Below are 15,691 nucleotides of genomic sequence, written 5' to 3' on the forward strand. Positions count from 1 at the left end.
TGTCATACTTCCTGTGAATGAAGAGTTCAAAACTTTTCAGTAAAAATATGGAACATGAAATTGCAAAATGTTTCTGGTGTAGTAGCACCCCCTAGTGCTCTGTTGCCCGCATGGAACAGATTATTTTATCCCAGTTCCATTATTTAAACTGAGAGTTTATTTTCTCAAAAGCGGCTTTTAAATAGATAGGTGTGATTGGAATTCCTTGAAAACAAAATGTCTTTTCAGCCTGGCAAATAACTACTCCATGTACAAATAGGAATGCACATTTGTTCACCAATGAAATATTCAACCCTAATGTTTGTGAAATGGTGAAACTTTATTTGACCTGAACCCTCTAGTGCAATGACTACATTGCTCTTTGCTTATTTAACATAGATTTGACCTACATATAAATACTGTCATCACATGTCTGCAGTGAATCTGGACAAAAAGAATTCTTTGTGAATCTGGACAAAGTGAAAGGTGCTAAGGAAGCTAAGACATTTGAAGCCCAGTCAATTGAGTATGCATTTAAATAAAGACATGTCAATGATCAGTAACCAGCAATGACTCTTCCTGCCATCCCCACTCATCATGTTTTTTAGCTTGGAATTGGATTGATTTTGATGTTGTCGTTTAATTTACACATTTGAATGAATGAATGAATAAATAAATAAATAAATAAATGTAAACTGAATACTACCCTGTAAGAATAAACTGACGTAAGCTTTAAAATCTCAATTAGACATCTGTTTCCTTACCTTGACTTCCTGGTAGCCATTCCAAATGGATTTGAAATTGAGTCACAGCCTTCAGAAGATCCCATTGAAGGACAAGACCTGAGGCTAAGCTGCAATGCTGATAATTATACCTATGAGAACCTGCAGTGGTACCGGCTCAACCTCTCAAAGCTGCATGATGAAGAGGGCAACCCCCTGGTCCTGGATTGCAAGAACGTCCATCACTATGCAACTAAAATGCAAGGCAAACTGCACTTCAAGCCTAATTCCAACTATGCCACTTTGACACTTACAATCCCAAATATCTCACTAGAGGATGAGGGAGACTATGTCTGTGAAGTGCAGAATCGGGAGAACAGTGAGAAACATTGCCACAAAAAGTATATTTCTGTGCATGGTAAGCACTGCATTGAACAAGCTTGTTGGGCTTTTGAGGTGCGAAGGGTAAATGGGGAAAAGAACACTTGGTTGGAACAAAGTTGCATGGAACTGTTACCAATCACTATCTCAGTTTTATTCCAGTTTGGGATGAGGAGAAGACAGTCTATGGTGAAGCTTTTCCCTGCATAGAGTTTAAGATTATCCCATGCTAAATTCTCCACAGTTAAAGGGATAGTTCAGAAACTGCCACTCGGTTGTTGGTGGCATAATATTCATCTGCAGATGGGAGAGGGTTATTCTCCAGAAAGAACAGGAGAGAGAAGGAAGCACCCAGCCCATTACCAATTGCTCAACCCAGATTTCTTAAGTATAGTTAAGCGGGCGGGGGGGGGGGTTAGCAGGAACACACGGGAATGCAGTTCCGGCTGGCTTGGTATCAGGGGGTGTGGCCTGATATGCAAATAAGTTCCAGCTGGGCTTTTCTACAAAAAAGCCCTGTGTGAAACAATGATGCCACGGAGTGTGGCCTAATATGCAAATGAGTTCCTGCTGGGCTTCTACCAAAAAAAGCCCTATAGTTAAGCATTTGGAAATATGGAGTTGGATCCTGTGCAAAATTTCCACTTGCAATGGAGCTCTTGCACAAGCAGAAATGCAAAAAAAAAAAAAGATTGCAGGAGCTGCTTGAATTAAGTGTTTCTTTCTTCGATTTATGCATCGCCTATTCCCTACGGTGTAAGGCTCTAGTCGATGTACAACTGTTAAAAAACAAAATTAAAAGCAAACAAAAAAAGACAGTTACATTATTTTAGATGGTGTCAGACATTGCTTTGTTATCCCACTCTGGACTGATTCAATGCAGTTAAATTTCCACTGGTGTTTCCACTTGTGCAAGATCTTGTGCAGCCAATTTCTGGGTGCTGTAATACACAGTTCAACAAGGTCCTGAGTAAGCAAAACTGCACTAAATCTGTTAATATTTCCAATTGCATATCACTGGATCCAAGCTATTATGTCTTCACCAACACTTAGATTGTGAACTGAGACCTTAGTTTAGCTAATGATTACCTGTAGGACCTTAACAATGCATCTTCTCGCCACACATGAAAGTCACAGAAAAGAAATGCAACACTTATTCTGTCTCTAGCCTTGCTGTATCAGAGCTGTGAAAGTTATATGTATTTTGAAAGAATGTTGCAGGGTTTCTCTGGGCTTCCAATTTTTTGTGATTCCTATGCATGTAAAGTCAAAGTCATCTACATGCCTATAGTTTTACAGTCACTATGTTGTTGACTGCCTTTATTATTTGATTGCTAATACTTTAGCTTTGGAAGTCCCACGGTTGAAGCAGAACCTGACAGACATCTTGGTGAATGTGAGTGATTCCATAGAGATGCGCTGCAGAGTTGATGGCACATATATTCCGAACATCAACTGGTACAAGGATGAGAAGCTTGTAGAAGAGGTGTCAGGTATGGCTGACTGAAGAGGTCTGTGGGTGGGAAGAGGGGGACATGAATTTTCCTGCTCTGCACAATGGATGACAAGGCTCTGAGTATAAAAAGCTCTGAAAACTCAAATGACTGGAGTTTATGTTCAAATTAGCGTAGACAATTCATTTCATTGTCCCAAGTTCTATACCACAGTTTGGTTGTTCATATGATGTACTTATTATGACTGTTGGAATGAAGTTCTACGTTCAAATCACAGCCCAGTCATGAAGTTTATAGGGAGACTTTGGCTCAGTCACTGTCTCTCTCAGCTGGGCTGATCTCATGAGATTATGGTGAGATAAAATGGAAATAATATTCTGAGATTCTTGAAAGAATATATAATTTAATACTGATGACATATATAATTTAATATTGATGACCTTCCATGTGTTCTGTTTTGCTGCACCTGTGTATGTGCACATGTAACCAATTTTGTGTAAATCATGTATCATCTGTTTGTAATTAGCAATGGTAATTTTTTGTGGTGTCTATGCATGTAAGGTCAAAGTCATCTACATGCCCATAGTTAAGAAAAACAGAGTGTAAAAATTATTAATGTGTTTTCAAAGCTCAGGCAGGCAATTTAGATTTCATTCCTGCCATTGTTTTGAAGCTCACCTCCTCCCCAGCCACTAAGATTGCCAGCTCTGGGTTAGGAAGAACCTGGAGATTTTGGGAGTGGGGCCAGAGGAGGGTTGGGGAAGGGAGGGACTTCAATGGGCCGTAATGCCATAAAGTCCACCTTCCAAAATGGCCATTTTATCCAGGTGAACTGATGATCTCTGTTGCCTGGAGATCAGTTGTAATCCCAGTAGCTCTCCAGCTACTGCCTGGAAGTTGGCAACCCTATTGGCCACTTCCAAATAAACATGTGCTGAAATCCAAAGGATCCATTTTTATTCTTACAAAGGAACCACCACACATAGCTTGAGAGGTATTTTTCACCATTTTAGTTCTGATCGCTATAAGGCAGGATATTTTTTTTTCAAATAAAAGTTTGTTTCATAATTTGTAAGATTAAAAACTTCAGAAAAATTTCTGATAGTACATACAGGTATCATAAACATGAGCAAGTGACTGCTTTCGTTCTACTGATCTGCATAGGCAAACCAAACATGTTGGAATATTTCTCAGAGTACATATGTGCTGTAAAAGCCAAACAGTGCAAAAAGACTGGTGTGATGGATTGGCAATATCCCATTAATCTGTTTAAAATTGTATTTTATATATTAACAAGCTGGAAAAAAATAAACTATGGAACTGCCACATGTCCCTGATACCACTGGAAAATTTCCCAAACTTCCTCTGGCTTTCAGGTCTTCAAATATTGACTGCACAGTTTTTAGCTTTTATCCATGATTATGGGAACTAAAAACCTACTATTATTTGTCTGAAAGAAAGCTGAGGCTAATGGTTAAAGAAACTGAAATCACTTCAGACGTAATGGTTGGTCAAATTTTAGTTCAGGCTTCTGCTCCTTGGAGGTTATCTTAATGTAAGCCCTCTCCAGATTCCATTGGTTCACACCTCAAAATCTTTGTCCTTATATGTGTTCCAGGGATTGATCTGGCAGATTCCAATCAGAGATTGAGTATCCAGAGGGTGAGAGAAGAAGATGCTGGCCTCTACTTGTGTAGTGTCTGCAATGCCAAGGGTTGTGTGAATTCTTCTGCCAGTGTCTCTGTAGAAGGTACTATTGCTAATTTCAGTCTCTATGCCTCGAGAGGGAAATATTTTTGGAAAGAAGGAAAGTAGAAAGAAAAAGAAGCCTTTAGAGATGCTTCTGGGATCAAGGTCACCTTCTTTACTTAAAAAAAAAAAGAGGTAAAGGTAGTCCCCTGTGCAAGCACCAGTTGTTTCCGACTCTGGGGTGACATTGCTTTCACGTTTTCACAGCAGACTTTTTACTGGGTGGTTTGCCATTACCTTCCCCAGTCATCTGCACTTTCCCCCCAGCAAGCTGGGTACTCATTTTACTAACCTCGGAAGGATGGAAGGCTGAGTCAACCTTGAGCCAGCTACCTGAACCCAGCTTCTGCCAGAATCGGTCATGAGCAGAGCTTAGAACTGCAGTACTGCAGCTTTACCACTCTGTGCCACAGGGCACTTTTAAAAAGGTAAAGGTAGTCCCCTGTGCAAGCACCAGTTGTTTTTGACTCTGGGGTGATGCTGCTTTCACAACGTTTTCACGGCACTTTTTACGGGGTGGTTTGCCATTGCCTTCCCCAGACATCTACACTTCCCCCCCCCCCAGCAAGCTGGGTATTCATTTTACCAACCTCAGAAGGATGGAAGGCTGAGTCAACCTGGAGCTGGCTACCTGAACCCAGCTTCTGCTGGGATCGAACTCAGGTTGTGAGCAGAGCTTAGGACTGAAGTACTGCAGCTTTACCATTCTGCGCCATGGGGCTCTTGCTTCTTTACTTAAACTACAAAAATACTGTCCTATTCTTGGCTCAGCCTAAAAGAAATGTAGTATATTTCCATCAGTATTTCTTCTTGCTCACTTACTGTCTCTTTTTAATCAACATGTCCTTGGTATTGCTACATATATGTTTTGATTTCTCTTCTATTGCTACTTCTACTGTTGTTCTTCCTCACCTATAGGCTCAGATGACAGGACCAATGTGGAGATCGTTATCTTAATTGGGACTGGTGTAATTGCCATCTTCTTCTGGATTCTCCTAATCTTGATTTTCTGCAACATTAAGAGAGTAAGTGTCCTGTTTTACCTGCTCTATGACTGGTTCTCATTTGCTAATAGGCAGACCTATGAACAAGAGATGATTCTAGAGAATCATACTCTCAACTCAGTATTTTTCCATTTCATGTGCTGCTATTTTGCCCCCCATAATGTTAATTTCCACTTTCTCAAACCACACTGGAATATTTCACAGCTGAAGGATTCTTCATATGTGAAATTCCTTGTGTAGGAATTAACTAAGAGAAGTGGAAGAATTGCCATTAGTGATGGGCACAAACTGGCTCACAAAATAAAGTTTATGACAAATTTTGGCTGGTTTATGATTCATGAATGGATGTTTGTAGCAGGTCAGCTATCATGAACTTTCTGTGAACTTTCAAACTGTTCATGGTGGTTTGTAGTGATTCATGAATGGATTCATTTCCTGACAGTCTCCACTCGATCTAAATATTTACCAAACTTCAAAGTAACAGGGGGGGCAGAATTTAGAGGGCATGCAGAGGAACATCCAGGAGAGGTCCCCTGTGACGTTGATGTCTCTGCCTTGCACAGGCTCCATTCTATACACTCCTGAACCTGCGCCTGTCTTTTCCTCAGAAAGCACTTACCTGGGGGCACCTTCTTGGGGGGGGGGTATAACTTGGACCCAGTAAATCCAATCCTCCCCAAACTTTGAGGACAGGCAGAGGAGAGTCAACCTGAGGTCCCCTGTAAGATTGGTATCTCTAGCATGCCAGGGAGCAATGTCACAACTCACAAAGTTCATGAACTGAACCAGTTTGTTTGGCAGCTAAAAGTTCATAATGGTGCATTGTTCACGAACTGGTCATGCCATGAACCAAACCATATTTTCCTGGTTCATGCCCAGTTATCATTTTTGCAGGGTTAACAGTAAGACCGATTTCCCACTAACATTGCTCCGCCCTGAGGCTTCTGTTTCCCCATGGCTCAAGTGATCAGTTTCCCATCAGTAGCTCTGCAGGCGCATTTTGAGCCACAGCAACCTCCAGTTCCCTGCACCATTTTTAGATGCTGTCTTTTCAGGAGTACATTGTCATGCAGAGAATTGGAGGTTGCCGTGGCTCAGAATGCACCCACAGAGCAACTAGTGGTAAATCTATCACTTGCTCCGAGGAAAACAGAAGCCTGGGGGTGGAACAACGCTAGTGGGAAACCGGTCTACATGTTTTCTTTCAGAGATATGCCTATTATTCTGGTCTCTGACTGTAATAAATATTGATTGAGTGAATGAGAGACATGCCCATTTCTGCCAGGATGAGACGTAACACTATTAATATCAAAATGACAGACTATCCAATTTCCCCCCTTTGCTTTGCCATGATATAAGAAGCTTCAGTGTAAAGCTGTAGAACTTGGGGGGGGGGGGGGGACAGTGATACGCACTTGTTGCATAATGACAGAGGTCTACCATTTTTTCTTTTTTTTTCTTGCAGCCTGCTCATGCCGACATCAAGACTGGCTACCTTTCCATCATTATGGATCCAGGTGAAATTCCCTTGGAAGAGCAATGTGAATACTTACCTTATGATTCTAGCAAATGGGAGTTCCCTCGAGAACGACTCCGGCTAGGTAAGATGTAGCAATGCTGAATAGGTATAATTTCTTTTGCTGTACTCCTGTGATTCCAGTTGCCATTTTTGACCTTTGATATCCATTACACAATACACCTGTTAACAAAAAACCTCAAAACCCAGTCTTGGTTTCTCATCAAATCATCTATCATCATACTCAACAGTCTGTTCTCACGCATGGCCTATTTGCAGCAGCCAAAGAAACAAAATTGTATGTAAAAGACAGACAGGCAAACAGTGGGTAGGCCAATAATGAATCAGTCTTGTCCAAAGAGTTGCCCTCACCTCTCCCATGTGCTCTGCTCAAGGGCAACGAATGGCACCTCTCTTCAGCTAGCTATTTCCTTCCTCTGCTTTGTTGCCAATATGTCTGTTTCATTTCCTCCCGCTTGCCCTTTCTCTGAAAATGCAACCATCTGGAGATGGTGAAAACTCCATTCCTTCCTCTTCCCTTTTCACACCTTTTCTTCTTTTTTGGCCCAGTTTCCTGTTTTGGTCTCATTTGCAGTTAATGATTTATAGGGTCTTCGAATACTTACACAAAATAAGTTCCTCTCTTTTATCCTGCTTCATTTCTGCTCTTTTTCAGGTAAAGTCCTAGGCCATGGAGCCTTTGGGAAAGTGATGGAGGCCTCTGCATTTGGAATTAATAAGAGTAACAGCTGTGAGACTGTGGCAGTTAAAATGCTCAAAGGTAGGCAAGATAAATGACTTCTGGTAAACATCAGAGTATGAATTGTCTCTCTGGAAACAGCCATCTGGTTAAATATTTTCACTGGGAGAAATTTTTCCATGATTTAAGCAAATCTCTTATTTTCTGAATGCCTGCTTGTGCTTGCACTAGCAGGAATTCTGAGGCTGTTTCCCCTTCATTGAAGAGAAAAGTGATCATCTTCCTCTTGAGTGTTCCATTTCTTGATCTTCACCCTGTTGATATCTGATTATCAGTCTCCCATTCTTCCCAATACAGCCTTCAACTAAAAATGTTTGAGTAACTATCTTGTATTTACCTAATCAACTTGTATCTGATTACATTAATTAATGAGGTGACTGAAATAAGTACTATGCTATGTCAATATGGGTATTAATTTGATAGTGTTTATTGAAGATATTTTTCATTAAATAAAAACAGCTGACTCATAGTAGCTATAAAGGTCTGATCTGGGTAAGAGGCAACGCAGGATCCAGTCAGGAATGTCAAGGCAGAGACAGGCAACAGCAGAATTGGAGGGAACAGCAAGCTCATAATGAAAGCTATCCTGGAGAAGGTCAATCTGCTGCTCCATAGCAGATGTCTTCAGGTGACAGTTTTCCAAGAGGTAATTTGTGAGGCATCCTTTGCACTGGGAAACAGAAAATCATTCCAAAGGCCTCTATGAAATCACAAGGTTTCATAGGATAATCTATTTCCAGGTGGGAGAAACATCCGGAAGGAGAGGAGCACAACCTTCTCACACAGGAAGCTACTCTCCACTGCCTTCTCTTAGCAGAAAATGAAAGATTGTACCAGATGCTTTTGAGGTGTTGTGGAAGCCTCTGGAGCACTCTCCGTTTTCTTTAGAGTGAGGGTACCTGAGAGAGGTTTTGTCATCTTTGCTTTCACAAGACACTTCCCATAAGGAAATCAGAGGTGGGCTAACATCTCTGATTGGTACACTGGGTCTTCAGCAATTTATGGATAATCCCAACATCAGCCCTGGTAGTGATACAAAATAGTGCCAAAGAAAAGGAAATGGTTTAAACTTTTTACAAAGGACATAAAAATACATAAAGTTCATCTGTTTTGTCCATAAGCACGGGTATTAATATTGTCAGCTGTAATTTGCAAACTGGACCACTGGAGGCCAGAAAAAGTCTTGTTTTATAAAATGGTTTCAGAATCTTTAAATTAATAACAGATGTGGCTAATAAAAGTAATATTTTTTTTAAATTTCAACATTTAAGTCGTCATAATTCAGTGCTTGGATTCTGCTAAATAGCATAGAAAAAAATTCTCCTGGTTATTCCAGAGACGTGGGCTATTGTAATATTTCTTCAAAACAGATGCTGAATTCTGAATTTTGGTTGTGGAAGTCTTGCCATTGTTCTGAGCTCAGTAGCTGCTAACAGCCTGGAAGTAACTTCAAGGATCATTGCTGGCCCTTTTTCTAATCCTATCCATGCCCTGACCTGATCTGGATAGCCCATGCTAGCCCGATCTCAGAAGCTAGGCAGGGTCACATCAAAGGAAGGCCTGGATTACTAAACAGAGGCAGGCAATGGCAAACCTCTTCTGAAAGTCTCTTGCCTTGAAAACCCCACAGTGTCACCATAAATTGACTGTGATTTAACAGGAAAAAAATAAAAGCAAAAAAAAAATCCCATAATTAGGGTTGCCAGGCTCCAGGTGGAGCCTGGAGATCTCCCACTATTACAATTGAACTGTTGATGATAATAAGAAAATGGGATGCTATAACACTCTCTAGTAGAGTTACAGCAGAACTGTTAGCAAAAAGGATAGTGCTGGCTAACTGCTCAGATTCTCCAGGTGACATCCTTTGTGCAGCAGCTGTTCTATGATCCCTTTGAGCATTTAGTGTGTTATTCATCAAAATTAACTTGTGGGTATGAAAACCAGCAGAAAATTCCAACCTTATATGCTTCAGTCAGAAGTAGGAACATTCAGACCTTTTGAAATTCTAACCTTCCAGCTCTGTGCGGAGCCCACTGGTGATTTCTGTTCTACCTCCACGGTTGCTGAATGTTGTTTTTGCATTGGAACATGGCTTTCAAGAGTTCCTCTCTCTGTAAAACAAATTAACATAGTTTGTGTCTTCTTAAATCAAAATGCAAAGAGGTGCATCTATTACAAAGGTGGACAGATACAATCCCACTCTCTCAACTGTGTGGTTTCTGCACAGTAAGAGATTTTGTTGAATTCCCTCAGTTAATGTTACATGGGCTCATACATATGTTCTCCTCACAGTCCTTTACTGTAGGACAAGAAGGCTCTTACAGACTCCAATTATATTTGTTTGTGACGGATAAGCTACTTTTTTACTTTGACAACAATGCAGTGACACCCCAGAAGGACCAAGGAATGTATAATTACAGCTATATTGTACAGTAGTCTTTGAAGAACAAAGACTGTGTTGAGCTGTTATGATAGACAGTGTAAACAACTAATACACTTATTGCCTGGAGACACTGCCATTTCTGTGTAGTTGACTGTGCAGAGACTATTCTTTCTTCCCTCTTAAAAAGAATATAAAATGAAGAGTCTCTTTTTATGAGCATGCCGTTAAAATCTAGTCATCAGTGGTGGCACCAAAATGGTGGAGTACATTCTTGGATTGGTGTTTAAGAGGCAAGAAGGGGTAGCAAATGAAGGAGGTCTGACAATTCTGTAGCCAAATCAATTCTATGTTGCACACTATGAGCTATGGCATTTAATAACTGGGTTGGCTTTTAGTGTATTTTTTAAAAAACTTTCTAATACTTAAGGACATAATAAGACAAGGGTTAGATATTTGAATACATTATTGTGGAGTATATTAAGCTCTCTATGAGCAAATGAAGTTCCAAGTAGCCATGCTGTATTGAGAAAAATCCAAAACCCATATGATATAATTAGCCTTTAGCCATTAGTAGTCAGGGAGCCACATACTTCCCGGACCGCCTCCCTCAGTCTGCCCCCTGGAAGAGCTTCACACTCTAGCAATAAGAAACTTCCAGTGGTCCCTGGCCCAAGAGAGATCAGGCTGTCCTTGACTAGGGCTAGGGCCTTTTCAACCCTGGCCCCAGCCTGATGGAACTTTCTCTTGGAGAACATCTGCACCTTATCAGATTTACTTCCTTTCTTTAGGGTTTGCAAGGCAGAGATGTTCTGCCAGCCATTTGGTTAAGGGCAGTAATGGTCTTGCACTCTCATACCCCTCATCTCCCTCTTATGCTTTCACATACCTTCCATCCAGGGGGCTGGTGGGTACTGAAAATCTCCCATCATCTGGATATTATATTGTTTTGGTATTTTAATGTTGTTTTAATTTATTATCTATTACATTTGTGTCTGATGTAGGCTGCCCTGAACCCTGCTTCCAGGGAAGGACAGCCAACAAACAGAAGCAGATAGACAGATAGATGGATGATTGATTGATGATTGATTGATGGATTGATTGATTGATTGATTAATGACAAAAAATTGCACAAAACATCATATGAACTTTGAAGTTCTTCAGAACTCTTCATGCTGGATGTTAAAGGTAGAGGGGTGTTGTTTCAGAACATGGCATTTCATGGCATTCATACTGTTGGAGGGCCGTAGAACCTTAGCAGGCAAGGAATTTTGTTTGTTTGTTAGATTTATACCCCACCCTCTTCACAAAGAGGGTATTGCTTTTTATAGCCTAATATTTTTAAGAAATGAAAGAAAAGTAGATTAAATGGATTATAGGGTTAAGTCTAAGTGAAGTTAGGAGTTGTAATTAAGAGGTAACGGCAACATTGTTTTCATGTTTGCAGAAGGAGCTACTGCAAGTGAACACAAGGCCCTTATGTCAGAGCTGAAGATCCTTATCCATATAGGAAACCACCTCAATGTAGTTAACCTGTTGGGTGCCTGCACCAAACCAAATGGTAAATCTTCTTGATCTGCTTTGATGACAGGGCTGGCCCATTCACTAGAAAGTCCTAGGCAATTACTAAGGCAGCTGAGGTGGAGGTGTGCCAATCACCCCTTTTGCCCTCTCACTCTTGCACAGTATTGGAGTCTGCTATAGCAAGCAGCAGACCTGGTAGAAACCCCGCAGCCTCAATGAACAGCCATGGGGAGCCTGCTCTTTCTCCCCCTCCTATCTGCCTGTTGGGGGGCAGGGCAACTTCCCCCCTCCTTTCCTTCTCTCCTTCCCTCCACCTTTTTTCTCCAGGTAGTGAGGAGGATGGGCAGTGGCTTCCTTTCTTCCCTCACTAATTCACCATGGTACTGAAGGGCAAGGAGGATGGGCACTAGCTGGCAAGCAGTGGGAGTTGGGGGTTAGGGCAAGATGGGCTATCAGTGCACTGGCATTATGTCACTTTGGGAGAAAACCCAGGTTTTACCACAGAATTTCTCGCAATTCTTAGAGTAGACTGATGTCACTTCCAGGTTATCTCCACCATCATGCCAACAGTGATTTTTATTTTTTTTTTCCTCTGCCACTGACTCCCAGAGTGATGGTGGGCAGCAGGTAAATTGTCTCCCTAGTGGGCATGACTTCCTGCCATTGTGTGGGGATGGGTGCAACAGCTCCTTGCTCTCACTGCTCCTTGCAACAGAGGGGGTGGGAAGGTGCACAGTCACTTCCCTGCAGCATGGGAAGGCAGCAAAATTTTTCTCCACCTAGGGTAGCAAAAGTCCTTGGGCCAGCCCTGTTTGACGGCTAATGAAAGGTGTAAAAAAAAAAACAACCTACAAGAGCTATCTGTGCACTGGTTTCTCCACCACATATGCCAAAATTTGTAGCACTGTGTATAAAAATTGTATGTATGAAAAATCTGTATTACGTACATTTTTATTGTGCCCTTCATCCAAGGAAGGAGCTCAGGGCAGAATACATGGATATCCCTTCTCAGTGCAATATAAGTTAGGGAGCTGAGAGAGGACAGTTTGCACCAAGTTGTCCAATAAGCTTTAACAGTGAGAGCCAGTGAATAATGTATCTGACTAGGATCCTGAGGGATCCAGGTTCTCATCCCCACTTCTGCCATGGAAGCTCGGGGAGTGGCCTTGGGCCAGTCACATTCTCTTAGCCTGATCTACCTCACAGGATTGGAGAGAGGAAGAATGGTCCCCTCTGGGGAGAAAAGTGTGTTATAAATAAATAAATAAATGCAAAAAAGGCATAAATCAGAGCAACATGAAGCTTTACTTGTTTCTACCTGTAGAACATGCTTTCTTCTTGGCTTCGCCTACACAGGTCCCTTGATGGTTATTGTTGAATTCTGTAAATATGGCAACCTCTCGAATTATCTGAGAACCAAACGAGAAGGATTCAGTCCATACAGGGTATGTGACTGACATTATCTTGAGATTATTTTGTGACATTAATGTTATACAGGATGATTAATAATATGTGCACTGTGGATTTGGTATGGTTAGACCAGAGAATATGATCCAAAAATGTCACATGTTTAAACATTAGGTCTGCTGCATGCAGTGTCATTTGATCGCTTGAACAAACATGATGGGCTAGCTTGAAGTACAGGGCAGAATCCATGCTTTAGGAGTAGGTCATGCTACATAGCTATATATAAAATGAATGAGTAGCATTAAGAAGATAAATGTGGAAATCCCTTGCCCTCCACTTTTGTCTCCAAAACTACCACCCCTCAGCTGCATCTGTCTCTTCTGGACTTCCTTGCAGTCTCAGTGCCTGGTCAAGAGGAAAACAGCTTGAGGGAAGGAGTTGTGGGAGAACAAACAGCTGGAGGGAAGGGGTTGTGAGAGAACAAACAATGAGCTGAGGAAGGGTTTAGCTTCCCTCTCCTACTGCTGCTGCTCTGTTATAAATTGTCTCACTGTGTAGTGCTGTGACACATCTTCAACCTGAAGTATAAATCTGCTGCCTTCACAGTTAATCCCTGAATTCCTTATGCCAGCCATAGATTAGCACTTCACCTAATCTGAGGGGTAGATGCTGGTGTTTACATGATTGTAGTAGTTAACCTTCAACTTTTATGGTCTGGTCTTCTTTCTAGGAGAAGTCTCCCAGATTGCGCATCCAGGTTCGATCTATTGTGGAAGCTGTCAGAGCAGATAGAAGAAGCCGTTCTGGTACCAGCGATAGTGCAATTCTCAATAGACTTTTGATGAACAAGAGTCAGACACCACCACCACCTCCTCTCCTACCAGAAGGTAAAAATATTCAGGCACTGTCTATAGGTATCTAGCCTCTTCTGTCAGGGTACCATTGCACTGAACATTAAGGGAGAACTTAGCATTTCTATGAGTGAAGTGGTTGACCTGAAAGAAATTTTGCAGGAGTTCATAATCTTTATGCTAATGAGCCCCAAGAGTTAGGTTACCTCAGCAACAGAATGAATTGTATTCACTTTCATCTGGCTTTGGATGCAAAAGATGAAGGAGAGACTATGGGTCCAAACCACACTTCCATCCAAGAACAGGAGAACTACCCTGAGCCAACAGGAAATATTTTCCCCATTTTCTGTTAGTTCCTCAGTCCTTTCTCCAATGGGGGGGGGAGCTTTGTTAATCGTAACAACCTCCTGGCTCTCCTGGTGGAGCACTGTTTGTTACTGCAAGAATATAAAAGTTTGAAGAATTAGGTACCAATCAAGCTAAGGAAATATTCCCCAGTTCCAGATATAAGGCTGCTGAACTGTAACGGTCAACATCCTGCAGTGGCTTAAATGATAACAGAAGATCCATTAATGGATTTCCTGCTGCTTTTGAAACTGCAAATGGGGCATTTGGCTCAGGAACAAGTTGTGCATGTGATTGGGGATGGGAGGGGCAACTCTTTTCCCTGCTTCATTTTTGTGATCCCAACTTTGACACCAGGGATGCTATTTGCTTGGGGAGGGGGGAGTATATGTTTCTTATCTGTGTGCCCCTCTAGAACTCGTATGATTTTCTTGTGAGGCAAATAGTAGTCAGGGAGGGGGGAATGGAAATAGTAATGGTAGTGGAGTATTAGCCCCCAGATGACACAAACCCTTTTCAAGTCAAGGCCTTTTGTGGCTGCTGTTGAAAAGCAGTTGGTGTTCCTTTCATAGATTGCCTGTAATAACAACTAGTAACACTTCAGTTTTGCTGCACATTGGTTTTAAAAATATAAAACATAAATTCTCCTGCTGGTTAAGTACTGAAATATAATTGTCTTCATTAGAAAACAGAAATAGACATATTAAATATGCTAAGGCTGTGGTCAGATGGACAGTTTGGCCTGATACAGTTGCTATTCCCTTATGGATTAAATAGGCTCGGTCACACAGCCACATCTGGTGCCCATTCCCAAATCGTACTCACCCTATCCTTTGAAGAGTTGGATGTGGAGTAAACAGCCACTGGAGAAAGTCTGATGCTTACAGATGTCTGCACATTCACAGAGCCATAGCCAGGATTTTGTTTGGAGGGGCCTGCAGCAGCATTTTTTTTGTTTGGAAGGGAGGATTGAATGGAGTGGTCTGGGCCCCACTGTAGCTACAGGCCTGCGCATTCATCCCTCGTTTCTGGATGTCCCTCCCCTCTTGTAAAATTAAGCCATTTGGGAAGTCTGAACCTTCCCTTCCATTTCTGCCTCTTTCTTCCCCTTTTGGATCAGGTAGTGATGGGTGCATAAGTGCATAATCACCCCTGGCGTTGTCAGTTACCATGGCCAAGCAGTCATTAGGAGTCCCAGGGGAGCTGTTTTTGAGCAACAAATACCCCCCAGCCCCTCTCTGTTTCTGTTTGAGAGCATCCCATGATTGACACAAGGGTAAATGTACTGAAGTCAATGGGACTGCTCTCATGCAAATCTGCACTCTCCGCCCCCCATGTATTCCAAGGAAGAGAGGCAAAAGGAAGGAGGCTGAGAGGGGCAAATCATGCCAAGCCTCCAGTGTGACCATAGCCTAAGTGTCAAAGAAGTCTAGGGGGTTTGGGCTATGCCCCCTCAGACCTTGTAGGGGATGTGAAGGAAAACAGATGTTCACTTAAAAATTGAACCTCTACCTCTAAGACGAACTGGGTTCTTATGGTCTAGTAGGTTTATTAAATAGTGGCCGGTCTACAAATACCAAAACAAAAATAGAAATAGTTTTATTTACAAGGGGATGGGT

The 15,691-nt window shown here is 41.8% G+C and overlaps 1 protein-coding gene across 4 annotated transcripts in view; it reads left to right on the top strand.

Annotated features, from left to right (window-relative positions):
* The window catches only part of FLT4 (fms related receptor tyrosine kinase 4), a 144,742-nt gene that overhangs the window by 110,842 nt on the left and 18,209 nt on the right, over window positions 1–15,691 (top strand). For all 4 annotated transcript variants that reach the window (XM_060240330.1, XM_060240332.1, XM_060240331.1 and 1 more), the window contains 9 exons: window positions 760–1,119; window positions 2,429–2,575; window positions 4,155–4,286; window positions 5,204–5,310; window positions 6,755–6,890; window positions 7,482–7,586; window positions 11,393–11,506; window positions 12,826–12,914; window positions 13,607–13,763. In XM_060240330.1, the coding sequence (XP_060096313.1) occupies window positions 760–1,119; window positions 2,429–2,575; window positions 4,155–4,286; window positions 5,204–5,310; window positions 6,755–6,890; window positions 7,482–7,586; window positions 11,393–11,506; window positions 12,826–12,914; window positions 13,607–13,763 (1,347 nt within the window). The remainder of the gene's footprint in view (window positions 1–759; window positions 1,120–2,428; window positions 2,576–4,154; window positions 4,287–5,203; window positions 5,311–6,754; window positions 6,891–7,481; window positions 7,587–11,392; window positions 11,507–12,825; window positions 12,915–13,606; window positions 13,764–15,691) is intronic.

Source organism: Heteronotia binoei, chromosome 5 (assembly GCF_032191835.1).
Source record: "Heteronotia binoei isolate CCM8104 ecotype False Entrance Well chromosome 5, APGP_CSIRO_Hbin_v1, whole genome shotgun sequence".
NCBI lineage: Eukaryota > Metazoa > Chordata > Lepidosauria > Squamata > Gekkonidae > Heteronotia > Heteronotia binoei.